We start from the raw sequence: 23,281 nt of genomic DNA, 5'->3' as shown, positions 1-23,281 counted from the left end.
CGACAAATCGAGAGCTCCTTGAATTTTTATAAACGGAATTGTTTGTTCATCCTGGCTCCGTTGCTTTTCGCCTATACGTATAATCGAGACTTGCGTCGCACGATGATGAGGGAAATTGTGCCTCTGAGACGTAACTGAAAAAATGTAGAATAACTTTTTTTCTAGTTTTCGTTATTTCGTTTCACTTCGTTCAAGCTGGATGTCCCGTGAAATTTAACGAATTCGGAACGACCGGTTTCGTATGTACAGGATATCGTCCAAGACGTGAGATTTCCGTCTTTCGTTACCTTGCCGCGTATAGCAATTGCGAGGGGTGAAAATCTGAGCAATTTTTTTTTTTTTTTTTTATAGAAATTGACGTACCTAATGCAACGATTAGCGGTATATAGGAATTAAATGGGCCTAAACACGGGGTAATCATCTGACTATAGATACAAGCGGTGCGGTTGCGATTCCGGCACATTCACGCCCGCAATTGAAAGCCGGAAGATATCCATTCAATTCCGTCTCAATAGAACCTTCATCCCTTATAATGGTATATATACCAGATACTGTATATAGATAGATATATATACACGTGAAAATTGCGACGCTTCGCCGATATTATCCCGATTAATGACGCAAGGAAGAAAAAAAAAAAAAAAAAAAACAAAGAAAAAGTAAAAAAAAAAAAAAAAAAACGAAAGAAAGAAAAATACGCGGACATAAATTTGAAGAGAAGAGGAAGTAGGAAAATATAAAACAGGCGCGAAGTGGTACAGTGGTACGGTGGAGGCCCTTTGTATTTCGCGATCGCGGGATCGCCTCTGCACACGATAACTACATCCCACCGAGGCAAATCGCACGTGTATCCCTCCTATACACGCCGCATACCTCGGGAGACGCGTGTATAACGTTGCGGCTCCCCGCGGTTTCGATTATCGCCGTGGTTCGGTAGCGGCAGGTAAAGGGGTCCGGGGTCCGGGGTCCTCCGCCGCCTACCCCTCTTCCGATTTCGGGGCCAGCTGCGCCCCGTTTCCCTCCAATGCGAAGCCGGTGACTGACAGCTGAATGCGCGAGGAGGCCCTAGCCGCCTGCATCCGCGGACGGACCCCGTCGCAACGTTACGGTGAAAACTATACACCCGACCCGACGAAAACTACGGCCGACGGTACGAACCTATCCGCGTCGGCCGACCGTCCCCCGTTTATCGGGACCCGTCTTATGGGACCGACGCGTAACCGTATCCAGGCGGCGCGCCCTCGCGGCCATATACGTGCCCGACGATCGAGCCGACGCGTCGCCGCGGTTCCCGCAGGACTCGGGAATCGGGATCCACATCCGGGCGTTATACTACAACCGCGTACCTATACATTATATAGTATAAGCAATAATGCGGATTGTCGTATCCCGCTGACGGGAGTCGGGTTACCCACACGCACCGCGTGGCCGCATTATTACCGTCGATGCCCATGTTGCGTATGTTGCGTACCGCGACGCCGACGGGTCGTTTTTTTTCGAATTTCGAACGACGTCGTGAAAAAAACAAAAAACAAAAAACAAGGTGAGCGCATCAGGTGCGGAAACGAGTGCGCGTAATTCGGGTCTCGTTACGAGGTTGTCTGGAATCGTATTATAATATCGTTTGAGAGAAGAAAAGTTGTGGGACCGGCGTACCTGGTTACCCGCCTGAAAGAGCTATGTATGTATACGCAGAGGAATAGAGGAGGTGGTGGTGGGCGGCGGTGGGAGACCTGGACATCGATCAGGGTTGTTCCCTGTACAGCCAGTCCTCTCGCCTCCGTCCGAATTCGTCCCGGCAAGTTGATGGATGCGAGATTACCGCTGTAGGGACACTCGTTGACACCGCGTGATGTATCACCACCTTCGCTTCCATCCGGGGTGCGCCTACTTACCCCAAAAATGGTCGACGTCAACCCGGACGCGCGCGGCCTCGATGTATGCGGAAAATGATGAGAAAAAAAAAATAAATGAACAAACAATTCCAAAATCTACGCGCTCTCGCACTTTCCAATTTATAAAAAATTACAAGTCGCGTCGACGGACGCGATTTCCTTCATTCATTCTTTCACCTCTTCGAAATTTTCTCACCACCCTTGCGGTATTAATTTTTTCCTCCCCTGTCGATCCTAGAAAAAAAAAAATGACGTTCCCGGTGGGTAAGGTCGTTCGAAATGTGAATCCGAATCGGATCGACGAGGATTAATTTCGAAGGAAAAAAAAAAAAAAAAAAAAAACACCTCGAAGCACCTTCCGACGCCCCGGAAGAACTGCAGCGTCGCAACGCTCGTGCAGGTTGCGGGAGTATATAAAATATACTTGTCCATTTCCTGTACATACGGTTTTATGTAGGTACGCCATTCATAAGACACGTTTTACCATATTTTCGCGTATACCAACCTAAACGTATACGGGTGTGGTTGAAAGACAAGAATTCGCCGGAGTAGAACGGGTGTACGTTCTTTGAACGGGGGCGGTGGTGTATTATACACGACCGCCCGAGATAAGTCGATGTTGTCTACGTTCTTTTTTTTTTTTTTCTGCGTCCGGCCATCTCCCGGCGCTCTTTAAACTCCGCATTTTCGGAAGATACACGCGTACGAACGTGTGACCGCACACCCACGTACGTCGCGGTTTGGTCTATTTTCGTTGACGCGACACGTATCGCGCGAAAGATTCACCGAGGAAGGGTCAGAGGTGTCGGATACGCGGGTGTCGGGAGTGGGACCGAGTCGCGGACGGGGGACGCTGTTGAAACGGTGAATGGAAGATTGGAACTCTTTCTGCGGTGACGGGACTCCTTCCGGCGAAGAGGCCGATAGTGCCGGCTATTTCCGGTGGCCACCGTCGTGACATTGCTATCGCGTCGAGTCGACCCTCGGGGCTTCCCCTCGAACATGCTCGTTTCGTAGGTGGTTTCCACCCCCCCCCCTCACCCCCCACCCCCACGTACCCACCGCCGCCCCCTGCCCCCGCCCTCGGGAATTTTTGCCCCCGTTCACGTCCCCCCCCCCCCCCCCCCCCCGACTGTTCGGAAGTCGATCCATTTATTGTGTGCCGCGCTGCACACGGTTCGCCCGATATCTGAAACGTTCTTCTATTTTGTTTTTTTTTGGCTTTTTCGTTAAAAATTTTCAATACAAAAAAATCCAACAATTTTTTCACCCCCGTTTTTCTATTCGTATGGTTTTGACCAACTTAGCTCGAACGAATTTCAATTAGGTACCATTTTTAAATTCCAAATCTGTCGGGATATCGCTGAGATCCGAAATTCGAAAAAAAAAGAGAAGGAAAAAAAGAAATTGAAAGTGGGTACACCGCGCACACAAAGATTATCCGGGATTATGTCGTTATACGGCGTGTCCTCGACTGTCCTGCGCGATCGGGTGTGGATTACAATAATGAAGAAAAACGTCTCAATATTATTGCGGATATTGTTTAAACAATCGCTAAGCGTTTGTATTAAATGAAATCCGACCTAGGAGAAACCGTCGATTCTTATTAAATATGAAAAGAAATTACCCAATAAAGACAGCGGACGTAATCTTGACATTCGTCTGACTTACCAACGATGTGGATCGCCAATCGTCCCGATTAAACTTCGATAAATCCGCCACACCTGACCGGTGACGGTGTTCAAATATTCGGGATTAGGCCTTCTCATAAGAAAGGAAAATACGAGATCGATCGCTAACTCCTCATGTTCGGCTACCTGCGCTCGTTGCGCCGCACCTGCACGAAATTTCTACAAGCTTTAATATTTATAAAATCGCGTTAAAATCACTTGTTATTACGACGTGATAGGGTCTTAGGCGCCGCATATCCGCGCTGATCGGTATGAATAATCGCACTCTGTACTTTGCCGTCGGGTGTTTGTTATTAGATCGAAAAATGTATACTTGACAATTTTGAAATCCTTCGATCTCGCACGCGCCTCTCAATTCCGATATTATACACACTTTCATCCACCGATCCTCGTCGATCTCCGTTTTCCTTTGTTAGTCTCGATTATTATGTTCTGTTTCTTTTTTATTCATCTTATTTTCATTTTTATCCAGCAGGATTTCTCAGAGTATCGACCTTGCGAGAATAATGCTAAATCATATTATGTTACCTGTTTATCGACGCGTATATACCTACCTATGATGCGATGTGAAAAAAATCAAAACAGAAAAAAAACAAAAAAAAAAAAAAACAAGCAACGACAACCCATACGAACTTTTCTACGGAGCATCCAACGAGAGAAGGGATACCGAAAAGATGCGCGAAGAATTATCACAATGATAAATCGGAGGATAAAAAGTCCACGCTCCCTCAATTACAGTCCATTGACAGAAGGTGAAGATTATACAGGCGTATATATTTAACTAGTTCGAATGGTTAATGGGAATGATTTATAAAAAGCTTACAAAGTGCAACGAGAAAGGAGATCCGTGACGAAAAAAACGGACCACCCGAAAGCGAACGCGCGAGTATAAAATCGTAGATCGCGGCCGTTGCGCACGGTTAACCTCGCGCCAGCTCGACGACGATCCTAGTCTCGTTCGTTCGTTTTTTTATTTTTTTTTTTCTCTCTTTTCCCTCCTCCGTCGTCTCGTTTTTATTTCACGCCGTCCGAGGATAGGATCTCGTCGACGGTTGCGGTCGCCGTAACCGCGCCGCTGCTGACCACCGCGAACTTTGTAATTTTCCTCCAATTATATAAGAAGCGAAATGGCGAAACGTAGGAGATTAGGCGTGAATCGGATCGATCCAAATCGACGAAGAAGAATTTTTCGCCTAATTTTCTAGTTCATTTTTCCCCACGCCAATTAGCATAATCGATCAGGTGGTCGAGCTTCGACTCGACGATGAAAGAGGGAGGAGGGGCAGGGGGGGGGGGAGGGTGGAGAGCGGTGAACGTGAAGACCTAATGTGGAAACCGTGTCGCTCGGATTCGGAAACCGACGATCGACGCAGTGCCAAACTTCAAGGTCCCTCGCTTACACCGAGGGATCGATTCTTTTTACAATTTGTTTTATTTCTCTCATTTTTTTTTTTATTATTATTCTTTATCCGCGCTCGTACGTACGTTACACGTACAACAAGTTATATATATTAGGTCTGTATTATTTTCACGCTATAATTATCGGTTGAAGTACGAAAAAATCGTTTGCGGTCCATAACTCACGACCGTATTACACCGGAAAAGTGTAGTAGAACTTCAAGGCCGCCCGCGACAAGTTTTAACCGAAAAAAATTCGTGACATCGATCGCCATTGCTCAGCGAGTTTTAATTTTCACAGATTCGTCAACGAGAAGACGTGACGAAAAATGAACGACGAATTAATATCCTAGGACAGAAAAACGAAGATTTTCCCTTTTTTTCTATTTTTCAACGATCCCGGCGATCGTCTCTGCCGCGCCATTCCAATTAATTGACAATTGCAATTCTCCTACGATCTGTTGATAAAAAATATCCCTTACCTATAAGCACACGCGTACAGACATATCGGATACGCGCGAACGCTACGTGCAGTGTCGTGTGCGGCGTGAGGGGGCGATGATTTGCGAAACGAGCCCTTCGGTTGTCGAGGACGTTTATCGAGTGCATGAATTAAATTACCGTTTTATTACCTACCTCCGTAAGAAGTAGCTGTGCGGTGTACATTAATATTCCGACAAGCTTCGTTTGCGCGTAAACCCCCTGCAGATACGCGTGCGTACGACAAAGCTCTACACACTCAGTCGTACAACAATATGTGCTCGTACACGTAACCCCCACCCGTCCGTATAACATGCACACGTTCGCACGCCGTACATATGCGACACGTACCTAGACAGTGAAATTATGCACGTGTGACGCGTAACTCCGTATATACTCGCACACCGATGCGGTGTATTGGAACGCACCGCGCGCAGGGGGTGTGCGAGAGTAGATTAAAAATTTAAGATTAATTACCCCGTGGACACCGGGCCGGCCTCGAGATCCAGATCCACGAGCGGTAGGTATACCTACGCATGTAACGCGTTACATGCGTACATACGTATGTATCCGGATAATATCGAGCCGAGTATAGTTCATTGTCATTTATTTATCTCGATTACGTAGGGTGTTACGATTCGATTGATTGTTCCCGCGGGACAAATATGACGCTTAAAATATGACGCGCGCATTTTATTACGTAGATCAGCGACGAGGATCTTATTTAATCGACCCCGTTTGAGGTTGTCCTATCGCCTCTATTTTTCAGGTTTTTGTTTTTGTTTTTTTTTTCTCACTCTCAATTCGAATTCCGCCGAGACTTTTACGCGGAAATATATTTTTCCACCCCGGGGATCCGCAGGTAACGAAATCTCAAACGGAATTACGAAGAGAATTTCGACATAATTCAGGGGGATAGGTATTTTATACGGAGCCGTCATCCAGATCACGTAAAGTTATAATAACGTAAATATATATATATATATATTATTCATAAACCTACGACGTTGTACAACGAGAGCAGTTCGTATATATTGGCACAAAGGGAGAGGTCAAAGGTCAAGTTGACATCCACGACGCGGGTTGAGAACCGTCGAGCGCGTCCGGCTGCCCCGCGTCAGGGGGGCAAAAATCGAGGGGCGGGAGGGGTGGTGGTGGTGGGTACGCATTCATCGCGATGCAGATGGCTTCCAACCCTCGCGACCCTTCTACCGATGCTGCGTACCTATGGTACGCACACGCGCACACGGTTGTACCTACACCTATACATTAGTATATATATATATATATATATACATACACGTCATATTCTGTATACCTATACACACAATGCGTGAGTTTCACCTCAACCTTGTACCGGCGAATACGTTGCGTGCTGCGTATCCTACGAATATGTGTACAGTACAGTGCGTACACATATCTTCTACCTACGCACCCGTTGCGACGCATCGTATAGGGCAATATTGGCCTGTACGGACGCTTGACGCTTTATACATATACGCGACCCTCCGCAGGGTTTACGCGTGTACGCGGAGACGTAGCTATGTAGGCAGGGATGGTATTTATGGATATTCGTAGTTAGGTTCACCAGGTACGCCTATGTGTATGTATATGTGAGCGCGCGATGCGCGATGCACACGGCGAGCGCGGGTAATAGGTATACATAGGTATGTGCGCAGACAGTAGAATCAGTGAAGAAGGTTTTTCATGAAATTGGGAAATCAACAATTTTATCGCACGGTATATAGGTACGGATGTATTGATGTATACCGCATGTATCGCGTGTATAGGTATACCTACCTGCGGCTAACGCGCCGCGAACCTACGATCTGTGCTGTACGCGGAAAAAATTTTTTAAACTCGCAACGCGACCTTCCACTCTCTGGATGAATAATTTTACAGACAGATGTGTATGGGTGTACGCACGTGCGACGTTTCCCGATCCGAAATATAAAGATCACACGTCGTTCCTCGTGGTAAATGAAAATAATTGAGTCGATTCGATTCAAGCGTGACGTCGCGCGGGGTGTAAATTAAAACTAGAAAATCGCCAACTTTCCGAATTCTTTTTCCTCTGACTGACCGTTGAGAATTCGACATTCACCGTGCGCATAGTCCGGTAGATTATTATACATAGACGGCAACTCGATTAGTTTCGATAATTTTCAAAACAGCTTACAGGTATACCGTAACTTCTGTGTGTGTAACATGTTCGCGGTGTATGACCGAGCGCCCTTACCTGTCGGTCGATCCGCCATGACGAGGGTTCTCTTATAACATACCCTGTGAAAGGGCGCAGCCCGAGAAGGATATTCCGAAAGGATATATATGTACTCATTTCCCCTCCTCCAGCTTCATCAGCTACTCTCGTTCGGTTTTTTTCTTTTTTTTCTTTTTTTTTTTGTTTTTATCCACTATATGATAAGTATATCGCCTAAAATTGCATTGCAAAAATTATGCATACATACAATACATCATTCGAAAATTAACAGCGATACGGCAGAATCGCGCCAAAAACATCCACTGTATAGAGGTATGCATGCACTTCAGGAGACGGAGGACCGGAGGACCAATAAATGGAGACGACGTTTTTCATTTATTTAGGTTTGTTTTTTTTTTTTTTTTTTTTTTTTCAAAAATCTGTTGCGAAATAAATTAATTTCACAAATAGATCGATATAATGAAAAATATCTGGATCGCGAGTATAATCATCTCGTGTGTATCGCCACCCGTTACGGGAACGATTCAAACAAAAAAAAAAAAAAAAGAGAAAGAAGAAAAAATGGCACCAAAGATTTTTACGCGTGTGAAGACCGTAGTATATGATACGCGTGTGTGTATAACATGTATAATAAATTCCTACGAAAGAAACCACCGCGATGGTACGTCGATTGTTATGAAAATTTGTACTCGTATAACATTATACACCGACGGGGGTACTGGGTGAAATTCGGTAGGTATACATATATATATATATATATATATGTATATAGCACGCAGTGGAGGAGAACGGTGACAAATTAGAATAACAGTATCACGGTGTACAGGTATAATGCAAAGGTACGTACGTCACGAGTGCAGGACGAGAGTGACGAGTGACTGCGGTAGACTGCGGTGTATATATGTGTACGCATACTTGTACAATGAACTTATACACACGTCTGCGTATACATGGGCGACGCATGTAACAAAACTAACCGGGAGGTCCCAGGTACTCAAAATTGGCATAAATGAGATTGATACGAGTTTAAGTTACTCCGAATTGAGATTCCCCCTCGCGAAGCGTACGCGCGCGGAGACGCCGGACGCGTCCGGTGGATTATATGGGATATGAAAAAGGACGAAGGGGATGTCGCGGGTACGCGACGACCGAGGAACCAAACGAGTCAAAGAATAATGGCTAGGAAGGAAAAAAAACAGATGAACGAGTCGCTCTTCCAGTCCTCGATCAACAGCTACGGGGATCACGATTATTCCTTGACTCCGGTACCTGGAGCACCGTACCACCCCACCGATTCCATATATACCGTATATTCCCATGTACCGCACGTACACAGAAATTCTTGTACACGTGTATTCGTTTATTGTCACGTCATCACCGCGTCAATCTCACGATTAACTTTGCATCGAGAAACATCCCGCGTGCGTCGCGCACTGCGACCCGTATACATATATACATACGGGTTATATACATATATATACGTTCTATCGTTCGCGTCGCGCGTCGATGTAACGTGAGGTAAGGTAACCGCCTTTCGATTAACGAGATGCGCGACCGTTGAACGATCACGCGTAAAAATATAGAAACGCAGAGCGCGGCGGACAGTGAGGGAAAACGAAAACGAAAAGCTTGATATAAAATTAAACTTGAAACAAAAGAAAAGAGGCAAGAGAATGGGATTATATAACGCGGCTAACAGCTTCCGCAATTCGGAGGTGCACGTCCTACATTTTGAGGCGATAAGGTTAATTATTGGTCGTCCATAAGCCATGTTATGTGAATGAATCGTATTTTCGCAAAGATGTTCATTTTTTTTATGTCATTCAATTTCGTCCCGCTTCCTCAATTTCTTCCTCTGTGCTTGAGTATGCATAATGGAGAATAATTTTTAACGACGCCGTTATCATTGAATAATGTGCGGTAAAGCAAATAATAACATCTTTCTAGCTGTACACATACATATATGTACATACATATAATCCCTCTGCGATAAATATCGGGTCCCTATATGTTCCAGCTCATGTCTCTTTTTTCCCGTTTCTCATCCCTTCCGCCTCTTACGTATTCCCTTTCCCCTTTTCCGTTTTCCCTCACCCCGTTTCATTTATTCCTCTTTGCCGATTCTTCCCCCACCCCTTCCCACCATACCTCCCCTACCCCCCCCCCCACCCCCCTGCACCGCAGGTATGCCCCACAAGGTCGGAACCCCGACGATCTGCACCACCCCACTCTCGTTTTATTCGTTATATAAGCGCGTTGGAGGTCGGTAAGAATTTTATATGACTTGTGGAACTCCGGTGCGAATGAATCTATATTATACCCATGATGTATAACAACATCAGAAGACACCACCCATCTTCGTTCGATCTAACTCGACGCCAAAAGAAATATATTCGTCGTTTATTATTGGGATATATGATACGATGATATGTATTCGCGGTGATAATTATATGGGTGAATAATTTCTATTCTTTACAGATGGTGAAATTAGATATATTCGCGACGCGCGCGGATGAATTTTTTCGGTGACTAATTCGACTGCAACGCGTTAATATTACAACGGCTTCGAGAAGACGGAGGACAAGCTATACGATGTATTGTACGTACGTAGGTACGTACGGTGACGCGTACAGGAGACATCGATCACGCGTCGTCAGCCGTCCATATTTTACATCGTTCGTATTTTTTCCAGATCAATATTGAAACGCATACCTACTGAAATGACCGTCGCGGTATATAGCCCAGGTTTTGCACTTGCGTCAAACTGAAGCTATATCGTGGCGATAATTCAGGGAAATAATATGTGACAAACCGACGTCACATCGTCGATGACATCGTCAAAGGCACTTGACCGTCAGTTTTGACAGGATCGTCCACGCGTAACAGTAACACGTGCGAAAAAGCCTACGTGGAAGCTGTCGAACGGATACACCTTCCCCGAACCTCGCTGAGGTATAAGCGGAAAATATGGGGTGTGTGTACCGCAGCAGCGAGGGGTGCAACCAGAGCCCCGACCTTGTAAGGTGTTAATAAATTTCCTGGAATCGGGTGTTTTGCCACCCGATGTATAACAGAGTGACAACCCTTTCGGCTGACGTGTACAGCTCGTTATAATAATCCTACCTGCGGTCGTATCGCGGCTGCGGGTCAACGGACAGGAAACCCCATGGGGTTCGCCACGCACGTACACGCATCGCAGGTATAAGTACATAGGTATAATACAACTATTACACGCATATTATACCCAAAATATTATTGGTATATAATACATCCCGCGAGTACATATAGGTATATATTTCGATTTGTAATATCGAAACCTGCAGAATTCGTATTCCTCTACGTGCGTTAAACGAGTGTACAATTATTGCATATGATGTATAGGTGTGTATACGAGTATATAGGCAAATAATAAGTTTTATTTTAATAACTTTTTTATGAAATCAAATGAAAATGAAATTCATCGGTAAGCAAAATCTATCTAACATTATTTGACTCGAAGAAATTTTCCAAGAAACACGCGAAATTTTATAATGCGACAATTGTACACACATAGGATACGTCCGACGTCATGTGGGTATATGTTTCCATATATGTATATCCATATATATATATACGTGGACCGCGAAGCGACGGGCACTGCAGGAAAACGCGGGGCGGGGATGAAAAAGGGCGCGGAAGGGAATGGAAGAGCAGAGAAGGTTCGTATATACCTACGTAGTTATATGTGAAGGTAGGAAATACCCGACGTATAGGACGTATATATACGTATATAATACACGTGAATAGGAGGACATCGATCGCGGCGTCGACGCGAACCCCGGGATTGCGACTGTTCTCCGCGATGGTGCAGGAAACAGAGAAATGTTTCATTTCCAATAGACGCGGGTGCACCGGCGACGGGAGTACGCGGATCGCATAACCGTATACACGCATCCGTACGGACGTGTATGTTAAACCGCACGTGTGTATATATATGTATGTATGTATATATGTATATAGGTATGTGGGAAAATAAGTGCACAGAGTGCAGCCTCGGGTTTCGGCTCTGCAGATTCCATGGAATCCGATCGAGGAGATTGCGCCGCGGGACGGACGGTCATACGCTTTTTTCGAAACTTTTCGAGCCCCTTGAACACGTATGCAGGGTAGGTAGAGGTACCGTGTAAACGGATCACAATGAAGTGCGGTGTGACTTGTTGTAGTGGGTCTCTCTGTGGAAGCGTGTGCATTTAAAACGACGACGAAAATGGCTCGATATATACTCGAATCGTATTATACCGTCATCCAACACTGACGTCATTGTATCCATTCAGCGATTCACGTGCCAAAGAATCTCGGCTAATACCTATATATGTATACGCCTCACCGCGTGTACGTTCTATCGGAAAACCGATCCCTCCGACCTCCTCACTTTTCGCGGATATCCCCACCACGAAATTGACTTTTCCACCGTCATGGAATCTCGAAGAATTTGATAGAAGGATGATAAAATTCGCAACGCGTGTCGTATATTTTGGAATAAGCGATACTATGCATATCCTTTTACTATTTTTGGTTTCAAAGTCCGCGAGGACGGCGGTCGAAGAGGCTGGTTTTCAGCCCTTGCGTTCGCCGTGCACGGAAGTTCGATTTTTTCTCATTAGAAAAAAAGGGCCCTATCCGATGAAAGCTATTATGTAACGTTTTCGGTTGGCGTCTTTCGCTTGGATACCGAAGTTCCTCAAAATCTAGCCAACCCGTCTGAGAATACAAGCTGTGAACCGTCGATTCTCCGTTCCCACAAACCGTCCAACAATGCGATAATAATTGCCAATTTTACGCCCAAATATATAACAGTGTATACAGGTATATTTATACCAGTCCGTTACAATGCTGACGGATAATGAAAAGTATCGGTTTCTAATTAAATAAAAAATAAATCAGATAGGAATTTTGAATATTATCGGGGGGGGGGGGGGGATACGCGAATAGAAGGTCGCGCTATTCAGGGGTACGATCGGTCAAGAATTTTAGGTGTTCGATGTAAACGAAGTGGGACATTCGCCGAAGGAGTGTGTTTTCCACATAAGGAAGCGTACGAGAAACGCCATCGTAGTCTATAATAGCCGGTACCACCGGCAGGACCACCGTGGTGGCGCACAGGGATTATTTGGATCCCGTTGAATGGCAACAATCAGGCTTTGTAATCGTGCCTCCTCAATAAAGACATCGTTGGCCACCCTTCCGACCCCCTTTTTTCTCCCACAATTCTTCGGTCTCGTTATTCGAGCTAATAACAGAGAGCCTCGATGCCGTCACCTGTTGGCCCACTAACTTTTTTCGTGTTCTTTTCATTCGACTAACGCTGCACCTACGAGTCTTCCCATTCCGTTATCTATGTATTACTCCCGTGAGCGATCATCGCTTGCAGACTTAATTGATATACGAAAACTCGATACTCGATTCTTCTGGTCTCGATTGCCCATATGTATGTCTATCATTTATTTGGATCGTATATATGTATATTATACAACAATCCCTCGATATATCGGTATATATATATATATATATATATATATGTGTGTGTGTGTATCGAATTATGGATATGGATACAGGTATAGTATACTATAGGACGCCACACGCGCACGGGGTATATCGTACAAACATTGATTTGAATCACAAAGCACGCCCGCGGCCTCCCATTGTCAGAGTGGAGCTTATTGTATCTGCTTTTCTCTCCTCTCTCGCTCGCACCGACTTCCATATCGGATCATTTTCTCTCTCTTTTTCTTTCTCTCCTCTTTTCCTTGCATTTCGCGGTTATGTGCCACTTGTGGCACTTGGCCGCACCACCACCTTCTCGATTGCCAACGAATTTCGCTGATATTTTTATGTCCGCGCTGCACACCGTTATACTGCAGCACCGTGCAGCCTCCGTGCGTATAAATAGTTACCCCGCATCTATATTCCAATCAAAGTATACAATAATATACCGCGCGCGGAGAATTGTTCTTCTTATTGTAGAAAAAAAACATTAAAAATGTAACATATATTATAACGCGTTGCAGAAATAATTGTATACATGTATACTTATCTCTTCGAAAACTTGCATCGGAAAAACTTGCAGACTTTGGGGACTCTTAATTTGAAAGTCAACCGTACAACCAGAAGGTACACATACGCATACATGTATGTACAATACCGATGTGTACGTAACCATGAGAGACTTGTACGTCGGTTATAATATACACATATCATAGAGATGAAGCCATGTGCCCACATATATGTATGTATACATACACGTATAGATGTCCCATATTATATGCGCGTACGTAAAGTTGCCGCTACCGCTTGTGCTACCGGTATAGGTCCGTGTAAACACGTGGAGATATACGTGGAGTAGTACATGTACATAAGACCGGGATATATACCTATATCTGGTATAATACCGCAGTGTATTTAAGCACGATCTATTATCCGTTGTGACCTAAACACGTGAAAACATTCTATTGAGAGGCGATAAACGGCGAGCACGCGGTGCATAACACAGGCAAAGAACCTGTTGCAGTGCAGGAACAGCCTACTAACAAATATATACCTGTATAGATATGCACCCATGTATATACATATATATATATATATATATATGTATGCGAGTACGTCTATTATGTGTATAATAGAAGAATGCACGACGTGTATATAGATAATCATACCGGACTCGTTGTATACGCCGCGATAGGGCACCACACCACCGTATACATACACAACAACGTAACTTTTTACCAAAGCGATCGTCACGCGCGCGCTTTTTATAATATGCCGGGCTTTAATACCTTGAGATCTAATTCGTCTGTATGAAGACGCGATCGAACATCGCGTCGCGATTCGTCTGAACGGAAGGTCGTATACCTTCGTAACCGATTGTTTGCTTTATTTCACTGCACTCGCCGGTGTGAATTATACGTACATGCGGTATATACCCTTCGGATCTCATGCAGATGAAATCGAAGCGAGTATACGACCGAAGGTCATATACATGTGTGTAAGAGAAATTTGAAGTTATTCTACGATTGTGTATAATGAAAAGATGACCGACAATTGGAAAATTATCTCGAAGAAAAAAAGGATTTATATATAGAAAGCTTTTTATTGACGAGCTTGAAAAATTTGAACGACTCGACTTCGTATATATATATATGTACCATGATGTCTTTTCGGCATCACGGCTTACGTTGTGTATAGGTAATATGTATAACGTGTAGTGAAATTCAGGGCGGATAATGCGACGGTAAGCGTCGTCATTTTATACTAACGTATCACACAATGCTACGTATTCACATACACAGATATCTATATATATATAGATATTCCTACATAATATTCTTGCAGGCCTCAACCCCTCGTATACCCACTTCTCGGCAGTCAGCTAGAGTATAAAATATGTAATATACATATATTATATCAGCATATCATGAATATTTTCATGTGTGGATATATAATACGTGATAAGTGTTCCCGATATTATCGCCGTTATAAATATCATATATATCTGGTTCAATCATTACCTCGGTATTAGAAAAACGAAAACAAACAAACAAACGTTGTAATTATGCAATTTGCGTAAAGAAAGAAGAGAAAAAAACCAACTCGTCATTTTTCAATTATAACGTCTTTGCAAATTTGCAAACAATTTAGAGGAGTCAACGACGTATATAGTATACCTATACGCGGTATATACCGTGTCTGCTGCAGACTCGAAACGTCTCTTTTTTTTTTCTTTTTTTTTTTTTTTTTTTTTCAGTTTGCTTTTTCTGTTTTCTATTATTTTTGCCATATATCTACCCCAGTGTACGGCGAGCGCGTGTACGTACCACGGGGTATATGTATATATGTATACCTATAGGTACGTGAACTGCCATTATATAAAGGATTTCGACGTTGGTCGCGTTTGCTTTTAACCAAATTGGTTCTATCGGTGCAGCCAGCATCAGAAGCCTCGCGCTGTTACCATCGGTGCAACGGCAGCTGGATTTCTACTGCAAACTATGCACTCTACCCGCGCATCCCTATATACCTGTACACCTCTATTATATACACACTGCAATACCGCAGTCACCGAGCAATTTCCGTAAGTCAAAAATTTCAAGGGATTTATAGAGCGAGCCGCTCGATCGGAGCATCGGGTCATTTGACCTAATCCATCATCCCTGCGCCGCTTTCTCTACCAAGCATCTCCGACCAATGGGACGTCCGTTTCATTTCGGAACCGAAAAACCATCGACGTGGCACCTGATGAAAACCTGGAGGAAAAAAATCAGTCGCGTGCGTAATAACGGGTTATACCGTCGACAAACAGAAATTGTTGTAAAACTTTTCTTCCGCGAGTATTCCGCGGGGCTCGGGCGCCTCGACGATATCCTCGGTTGGCCCTCTTTTCGGGCGCGCGTTGTATTTTCCGAGAGGCGGCGGATGTCGACGGGCATCTCGGGCGCACGCGATTCGGCGTCGCCGCGCGAGAGAGGATTCGGCCGCCGGAGAGGCTTCGGGTGGCCTGGGGTACTCGTTTCGGTATCGCGTGACGTCACGGAGGGCGAACGCTCCGCCCCGAACGCGGCGTCGTGGCGGCCCATTGGCGGGCCGGAATGATGGCAGGCGTGCGTCGCAATCGATAGCCCCTGGTAGGTTCGCCGACGCCGAGAAACCGTCGGGTATCCGTCGTAGGGAGGGGGGTGGGGGGGGGGGGGGAACTCGGCAGGAAGCAGCCGAACGAACCGACGAACCGGAGGGCCCGGCGCTCCAGCCCCGAGTCCACCAACAACGAACACTCAGACCGGACTGTTGCTCCGAAGTGAGTGGAGGTCGCTTCTTCAGGCACGCTCGGTTGTTGTACAATAAATACGCATAAAAGGGAAAACAAGAAGCGATATTAACGAATATAACAAATACGGAAACGTCAGCGTCCAGAGGAGAGAGGAGTTTAAACGATCAACCTCGATATCGTTGACCCATTAAAAGTGTACAGAGTATATATAAATATACCTGAGAACGTATTATTATTCTTGACACGCTCAAAGTTATTGGCAGTGATATTACATGTAACGTGATCGGTATTACTTTATTGTTCGCCTGTATTCCTCCGACCTAACGTTCGTGTTCCGATCGAGCTCGTCGGGCGGTATAGGAACCTTAGAACAAATTTAACTCGTTGGAAAATACACGTCGGTTGTTGTTGAGATTTTATTTGTCTTCGCCACTTTGAAACTGTATAACAACGTGTACACGTGTGCGGAATTTAAAAAATAGCGGAATATACGTACGTGTGATGATAGTTCGGTTGATCTGGTAAACTCGATATCATCGAACATTGAAAACATTAACAAGTAAGAGTTGTTCATCGATAGAAGAAATTTTCAGTGCCGCCAGTCACGATGCGTTGTTGTGAACAATTTGTAACACTAGTAACGACGAATCAACACATAATCAAATGTTTGAATTAAACGTGATAAACTAATTGTTTTATAAACTTGAAGTGAAGTGTGGAACGTGCGTCAGGCAAGATTTATCGGAGCGAGAGAAGGGGAGATAGAAAACTAGAGTAAATGTTTTCACTTAAAACTTCGGATTCGAATATAGTGCGACGAAGTATTATTGTGACGATATATCATCGCAGTGACACTACTACTATGGTTTTATTCTAGATTACGATAATATATATTACAGAAAAACACACAAGGACACGAATCCAAGTGAACCTCTGGTCAGAGCGAGAACAGCGTCGCAGTGTTTCGACTGGTAACTGACCTCAACGGTTCGTTCGAAAACAGTCGAACGTAGAGACGATCGAATTCGTCGGTGTCCTCCGTTTATCCGTCACTCGGTTTACTTTGGAGTGAGTATAGTACTCGGAGTAACTCGCCACCGGATACCAAAACAAACGTTTCATTCGGCGACGGCCCCGAAGTAAGTGAGAAGAAGATCGTCGTTCCTCGAAGAGACTCGGTGGGTCCAACGCTCGTCGATATACCGAAAATCGGATTTGATGTATCGCGCAATTCGACCGAATTCGTTATAGCGTCACGAGGGGCGGGGTGCGTTTCGCGGGGGCTGCGAACCGGCGTCGTGTCGAAAGAACCGAGGCGGCCGTGTCGCGATTAGTGAAGAGACAGAGAGAAAACAGGCTCGCCACATTCTATTGACACCCGATAGTCAGATAAAAGGCGGCAAGCTGTACGGACACAGGGAGGACGACATGTTGACGATGGAGACGGACCTCAAGGGCGGCAGCCTCCACGGTCAGATGCCTCCGCACCCCCATCAGGGTGTATCGCCGATGGGTCACCACACGGGGGTGTCGCCCTACGGAGCCCTAGGCTCGATCGTCCACAGTCCGGCGCTTTCTGGAAGTCCGCCGAGCGCGGGTGGCCTGGGCGGCCTGGGACTCCAGCACCATCACCAGCCACCGCCGCACCATTACGCCTCCATGCAATCCCAGCAACAACAACAACAACAGCAGCAGCAACAACAGCAGCAACAACAACAGCAGAGTATGCACGCTCTGGCGAGCCAACAATCCGCGCAGCAACAGCAACAGCAGCAACAAGCGGCCCAACAGCACCACGGCCATCCCCAACAACCGCAGCAGCATCAGCCCCCGAACAACAACAACAATACCAGCAAGAACAACAACATCGACCGCGTCAAGAGACCGATGAACGCGTTCATGGTCTGGTCGAGGGGTCAGAGGAGAAAAATGGCCCAAGAGAATCCGAAGATGCACAACTCCGAGATATCGAAGAGGCTGGGCGCCGAGTGGAAACTCCTCAGCGAGACCGAGAAACGACCGTTCATAGACGAGGCGAAGAGACTGCGTGCGGTTCACATGAAGGAACACCCCGACTACAAGTACAGACCGCGTAGGAAGACAAAGACCCTGTTGAAGAAGGACAAATTTCCCCTCGGCGGCGGAGTTACCGGCGTCAGTGGAATGCTAGGCGTTGACCAGAGGACCGTCGGTGCCGGTGGACCTCAGCAACCTCAACTACCGCGAGACGTTTACCAAATGCCGAACGGCTACATGCCCAACGGTTACATGATGCACGACCCTACCGCCGCTTACCAGCAACACGCTTACGGAGGTCACATGGGTGCCGCCGCCGGTTACCCCAGGTACGACATGGGCCACCACATGGGCGGCGGTAGTCCGAGCCCGATAAACAGCTACATGAACGGGTACGGGGGTTACGGGGGTGCAACGGTTCCCGGTGGTTCGCCGTCGCCGTACCATCAGCCTCAACCGGGTTCCCAAATGTCCAGTCATAGCCCATCGGGAAGCAGCATAAAATCAGAACCGACAAGTCCCGCCAGCGGAGGGATACACACGCCGACACCCACCGGGCCCTCGTCGACCGGGGCCCCGGTGAAACGGGAGTACATGGGACAGCAACAGACCCAACAACCTCAGGGTGACCTTCGGCAGATGATTTCGATGTATCTGCCCCAGAGCGCGGAACAAGGCGTCGTCCAACACGGCGGTAGCGTTTACTCGCCTGGACCATCACCGGACCCCCTGGCGCAACATCATTCGGGCGTTCCGCCGCTAACTCACATGTAAGCAGAATATTTTCATTTTTATTCACATTAGCAATTTTGAGAAACGATAGTTTTTCTTGACTTTTTTTTTCCCTCTCATCACATCGCATCACACGCCGCGAGTTTACTTTATTTTTGTTTCCTTTGCTTTATTCTTAAGGAAGATTCGTTGCGTGTACAGAAATTGATAGAACGGAGAGACATATTTTGCGTGTCTCTCGATTGATATATATATATATATATATATATATATATATGTATGTAACGTATATATATATATATATATATATGGTTAACTTTATACGCTATAATAGCTTTATAAACGCGGCTTGATCTGGATCGCTGAAATTATCATGTATGCAATGGGCGGCTCTGGCTTTTTATTATTATCTCTAATACGTTTATCGCATCATTCTCACTCACTTAAACTTTATAAACTAAATCTTTTCAACTTCTCTGCACACTAGTTACCGTTGGTTTCATTCCATTATATTACCCTATTATTATATCAAAAGACCGACGATACGCACTCGTATATTATATATCACACATATATATATATGGTCACAGAGTATTACACCATGTTACAAGGGGTGTCCTGTACGTATATATATACATATACCATTTTCTCGTAATCGTAGAAATGAATAAGTTGTTGTTGTATATTCTGATGAAAATTTTCATATATAAATTTGCTATTATGCCGTATACCTACAACACACTGTGAACACCTTTGTTAGATATAACAACGAGAAACTAGACGAGACCTATCAGAGCCGAGTCCGATTCTTCCGATTGACGAATACGTACGAATACGAACGGGGACGGAGGGAACAGACGGCGAGCAGCGGTCCAGAATAGGAGCCACGAAAATAAAATTTAAATTATTAACCCAAATGAATTTAAATACCGAATAAATCTGAGATAAATTCAATGAGAGAGAGAACGAAACGATAAAATGAAATGAAAAGAAAGGAAACTCTGTCGTGATTGAAACAAAGAAATTAAAAATAAATCATAAGCTAACCACAGAAAACTACTATCCTCGTAGGATAGCTTAGAGAGCTGATGGGCAGGATCGATGTGCGAGAGAAAAAAAGGGAAAGCGAGCAAACGAGCAAACGAACTAACGAACAAATCCTGGGTTGAGGTGGCTGTGACAAGGTGTGGGGGCTGCGGGATGGAAAATACCGAAAAATTCGCTACGAGGTCAGAAGCGTCGTTTCCACGAATCACCTTCTCTTCTTCCACTTCTTCTTCTTCTTCTTCTCCTCCTTCAACGAAGAACGATCGAACCGAACCTTCTTTAGTTCATAATTTCGAGAATACAATGCACCTATTCCGCCGCGCGCTGCAACCCACCGTACACGCACAAATAATTTCCCGAAATCAACGGAGTTCAAAAATACGGGGAGAGGAAATAAATCAAAGGGGTTAAAGAAAAAGGAGAAGGGGACGCTTGTGATCTTGTATCGGAACTAAATCCAATTCGATACTTCCGAGGCCCACGCATTACTTATGTATTTTTTATCTTGAAAAACAAAACTACAACAAAAATAAAACACTAGACAGAAACAACAAACGATAAGAAAAATTAACAAAAAAAAAAAAACAACAACAACAACAACTCACAAACCGTGTCGAAATTTCTTCACCGGAATGCGAAGAGACAAGAAAATTATGAAACCGTACCAAGACAAAATAATAATAATAATGCTAATAATAATAATAATAATAACGTTAATAATAAATTTATGTATATATATATATGTATTATAATTATATAAAAGAAAGAGAAAAAAAAAAAAAAATGAAAGGTTATTCAATGTCTGTGACACGTCTATTAGATATGCCTGATTTTGTCATACCGATGCGAGGCTTTCCGCGGACGCGTCATGTGACACGCGATCATCATTGGTATTCTAGAAATTTGGACACTGATTCTATATACGTATAAAATTTTTTTAACCAGCACTCGCAACGTACGGTAAAAACCCTCAATGCCAGAAAAAAGATAAGAACATATGATGATAATAAAAAAGAAACACCACAGTGTAAACGAACAAGAAAACGATATTGGATAGAATAAAAGAAAGAAAGAAAGAAACTCGACCGTGATTTGTCGAGAAGTTGAAAAACACGCTCTTTACATTCCTTTGATATAGGAATTTGCAGAGTTCGCTTCTCGAAGGATCAACCCGCACGAGTTTTACCTTTTTCATTTATTTTATTCTTATTATTTTTTCACAAAAATCGTACGCGTTCCACACTTCGTTGTAGAGTGCGCGTGCACGCGGCGTTGAGAAAGAGGAATATCGACGTTGAATTAAATGGATTATCTGAAAATCTTTAACCGTTAACACACGTATGTCTATATAGAAACATAAATTTTGGTGTCGAGAGTTTTTACCGCGCTATACATATTCATAGTTTTTATCCGCATAATACATTTAAAAATATGTGCGTTGTGTGTGAAGTGTGTGCAAAGTTTCCGTCTCTTCATCGTCAAAAATATAAATGAGTCGATGAAAATTTGATAAATTGCTCGACTACATATCTCCGCCGCTGCAGCAAATTAGTATATTTCAAAAAAAAATGAAAAAACGAAATAATAAAGACGCAGGAAAAAGAGAGAGAAAGAGAGAGACAAAAATAAGAGTTGATAATGATGAAGAAGCTATAACGATGAATTTGAGAAATACAAAATGCAAAAGAGAAATAAAAACATCGCTATACCAGTCACAGTATTTATATAAAAAAGAATAAAATAATTAAAAATTAAAAAAATTTATTGTTTACTAGTTTTTAGGTCGTCATTATTATATTGTTAACTATATTGATATCGATGAATATGTGAGTGGCTCGCGCGGGGCAAGTGGCGCTGGAGGGAAAAACAAACAAAAAAATATATATACCAAGAGAACAATTTTCACCCCACGCCCACGCTAACCCTTATCATCGTACCCCCGCAAAAACGACCCCTTCACCCCCACCCCTTCCCCAAATGTAAATATGACCCCGTAAACAAAAAGACAAAAGACGAATCTCGCGTCATTATGGTTTAATATTGAAACATCATTATTTTTTATTATTAGTATTATTACTATTATTATTATCACGATCATTATTATCAATCTATTCTTAAAACTATTATCATTATTGCTATTATTAATTCTTTAACTATTATCCGAATATATAGATTTTAATATTTATCCGTATATACATATTAAATATAGGTACTCTACATAGTAAGAATCACTGTAAGATAATTATTTTATTTGAATTTTATTATACGATATTTGAATCTCAAATTTGTTTTCTTTACTTTTTTTTTGTACATTTATTTCTTCTTCGTTAACGTTTAAGTTATTTTTTCCTTTTTTTTTCCTTGTACAAGGTATACGTGGTTTGCAGAAGTTTTAAACGAGCCAAAAATAAAGAAGAAAAAAATTGAACTCACCTAGGCGCATATTACGATATCAATTCTTTTCGTTGCATCAATAAATCGCGCATACAGTATATGAAAATCAAAGCAACAAAAAAAAAAGAGGAATAGAACGAACAACGTATAATTGATGGAAAATATATATATGAATTATGAGTTTTGTCAATTCGCATAATTATTGTATTATATTATATCATTGAGTCAATTATTATGAACGAAAAGAAAAAATATGGAAACAAAAAGAAGAGAATCTTATACAATAGATTTTAGTTTGATACACACGTAAAGGTACCTATATCTCAATTTCTTCAAGTGATTATTAACTATTATTAATTATTATTATCATTATTAGTTAACGATATCATTATTGTCATTTTTTTTTTTTTTATTATCAAACGATCATCCTTTTATTTTTCTTCCGAATCATGAAATGCAATGAAAACAGAGAAAAGATGGAAAAAAAATTTGTACAAAATTTATGAACGTTGAAAGAAAAAGAAAATAATTGAAAAAAAAAAAAACAAACAAATAAAAAAACGATAATGAATTAACGAAAGAGAAGAAAATAACAAAACAAATTTTA

The 23,281-nt window shown here is 43.5% G+C and overlaps 1 protein-coding gene across 4 annotated transcripts in view; it reads left to right on the top strand.

The window, feature by feature from the left end:
* The first annotated feature begins 16,444 nt into the window (after nucleotides 1–16,444).
* LOC105685260 (transcription factor Sox-2) overlaps nucleotides 16,445–23,281 on the top strand; it is a 96,478-nt gene continuing 89,641 nt past the window's right edge. Inside the window, exons 1-2 of one of the 4 annotated variants that reach the window (XM_012399221.3) lie at nucleotides 16,447–19,271; nucleotides 20,305–23,090. In XM_012399221.3, the coding sequence (XP_012254644.1) occupies nucleotides 17,914–19,271; nucleotides 20,305–20,314 (1,368 nt within the window). In that variant the 5' untranslated portion in view covers nucleotides 16,447–17,913 and the 3' untranslated portion in view covers nucleotides 20,315–23,090. Of the gene's footprint in view, nucleotides 19,272–19,993; nucleotides 23,091–23,281 lie in introns of those variants that run through there. The other 3 variants (XM_012399220.3, XM_012399219.3, XR_002305633.2) reach the window with 3 other exon arrangements.

Source organism: Athalia rosae, chromosome 1 (genome assembly GCF_917208135.1).
Source record: "Athalia rosae chromosome 1, iyAthRosa1.1, whole genome shotgun sequence".
NCBI classification, from domain to species: domain Eukaryota; kingdom Metazoa; phylum Arthropoda; class Insecta; order Hymenoptera; family Athaliidae; genus Athalia; species Athalia rosae.
Note: the sequence above shows the minus strand (reverse complement) of the source record. Positions and strands in the feature narration are given on the sequence as shown.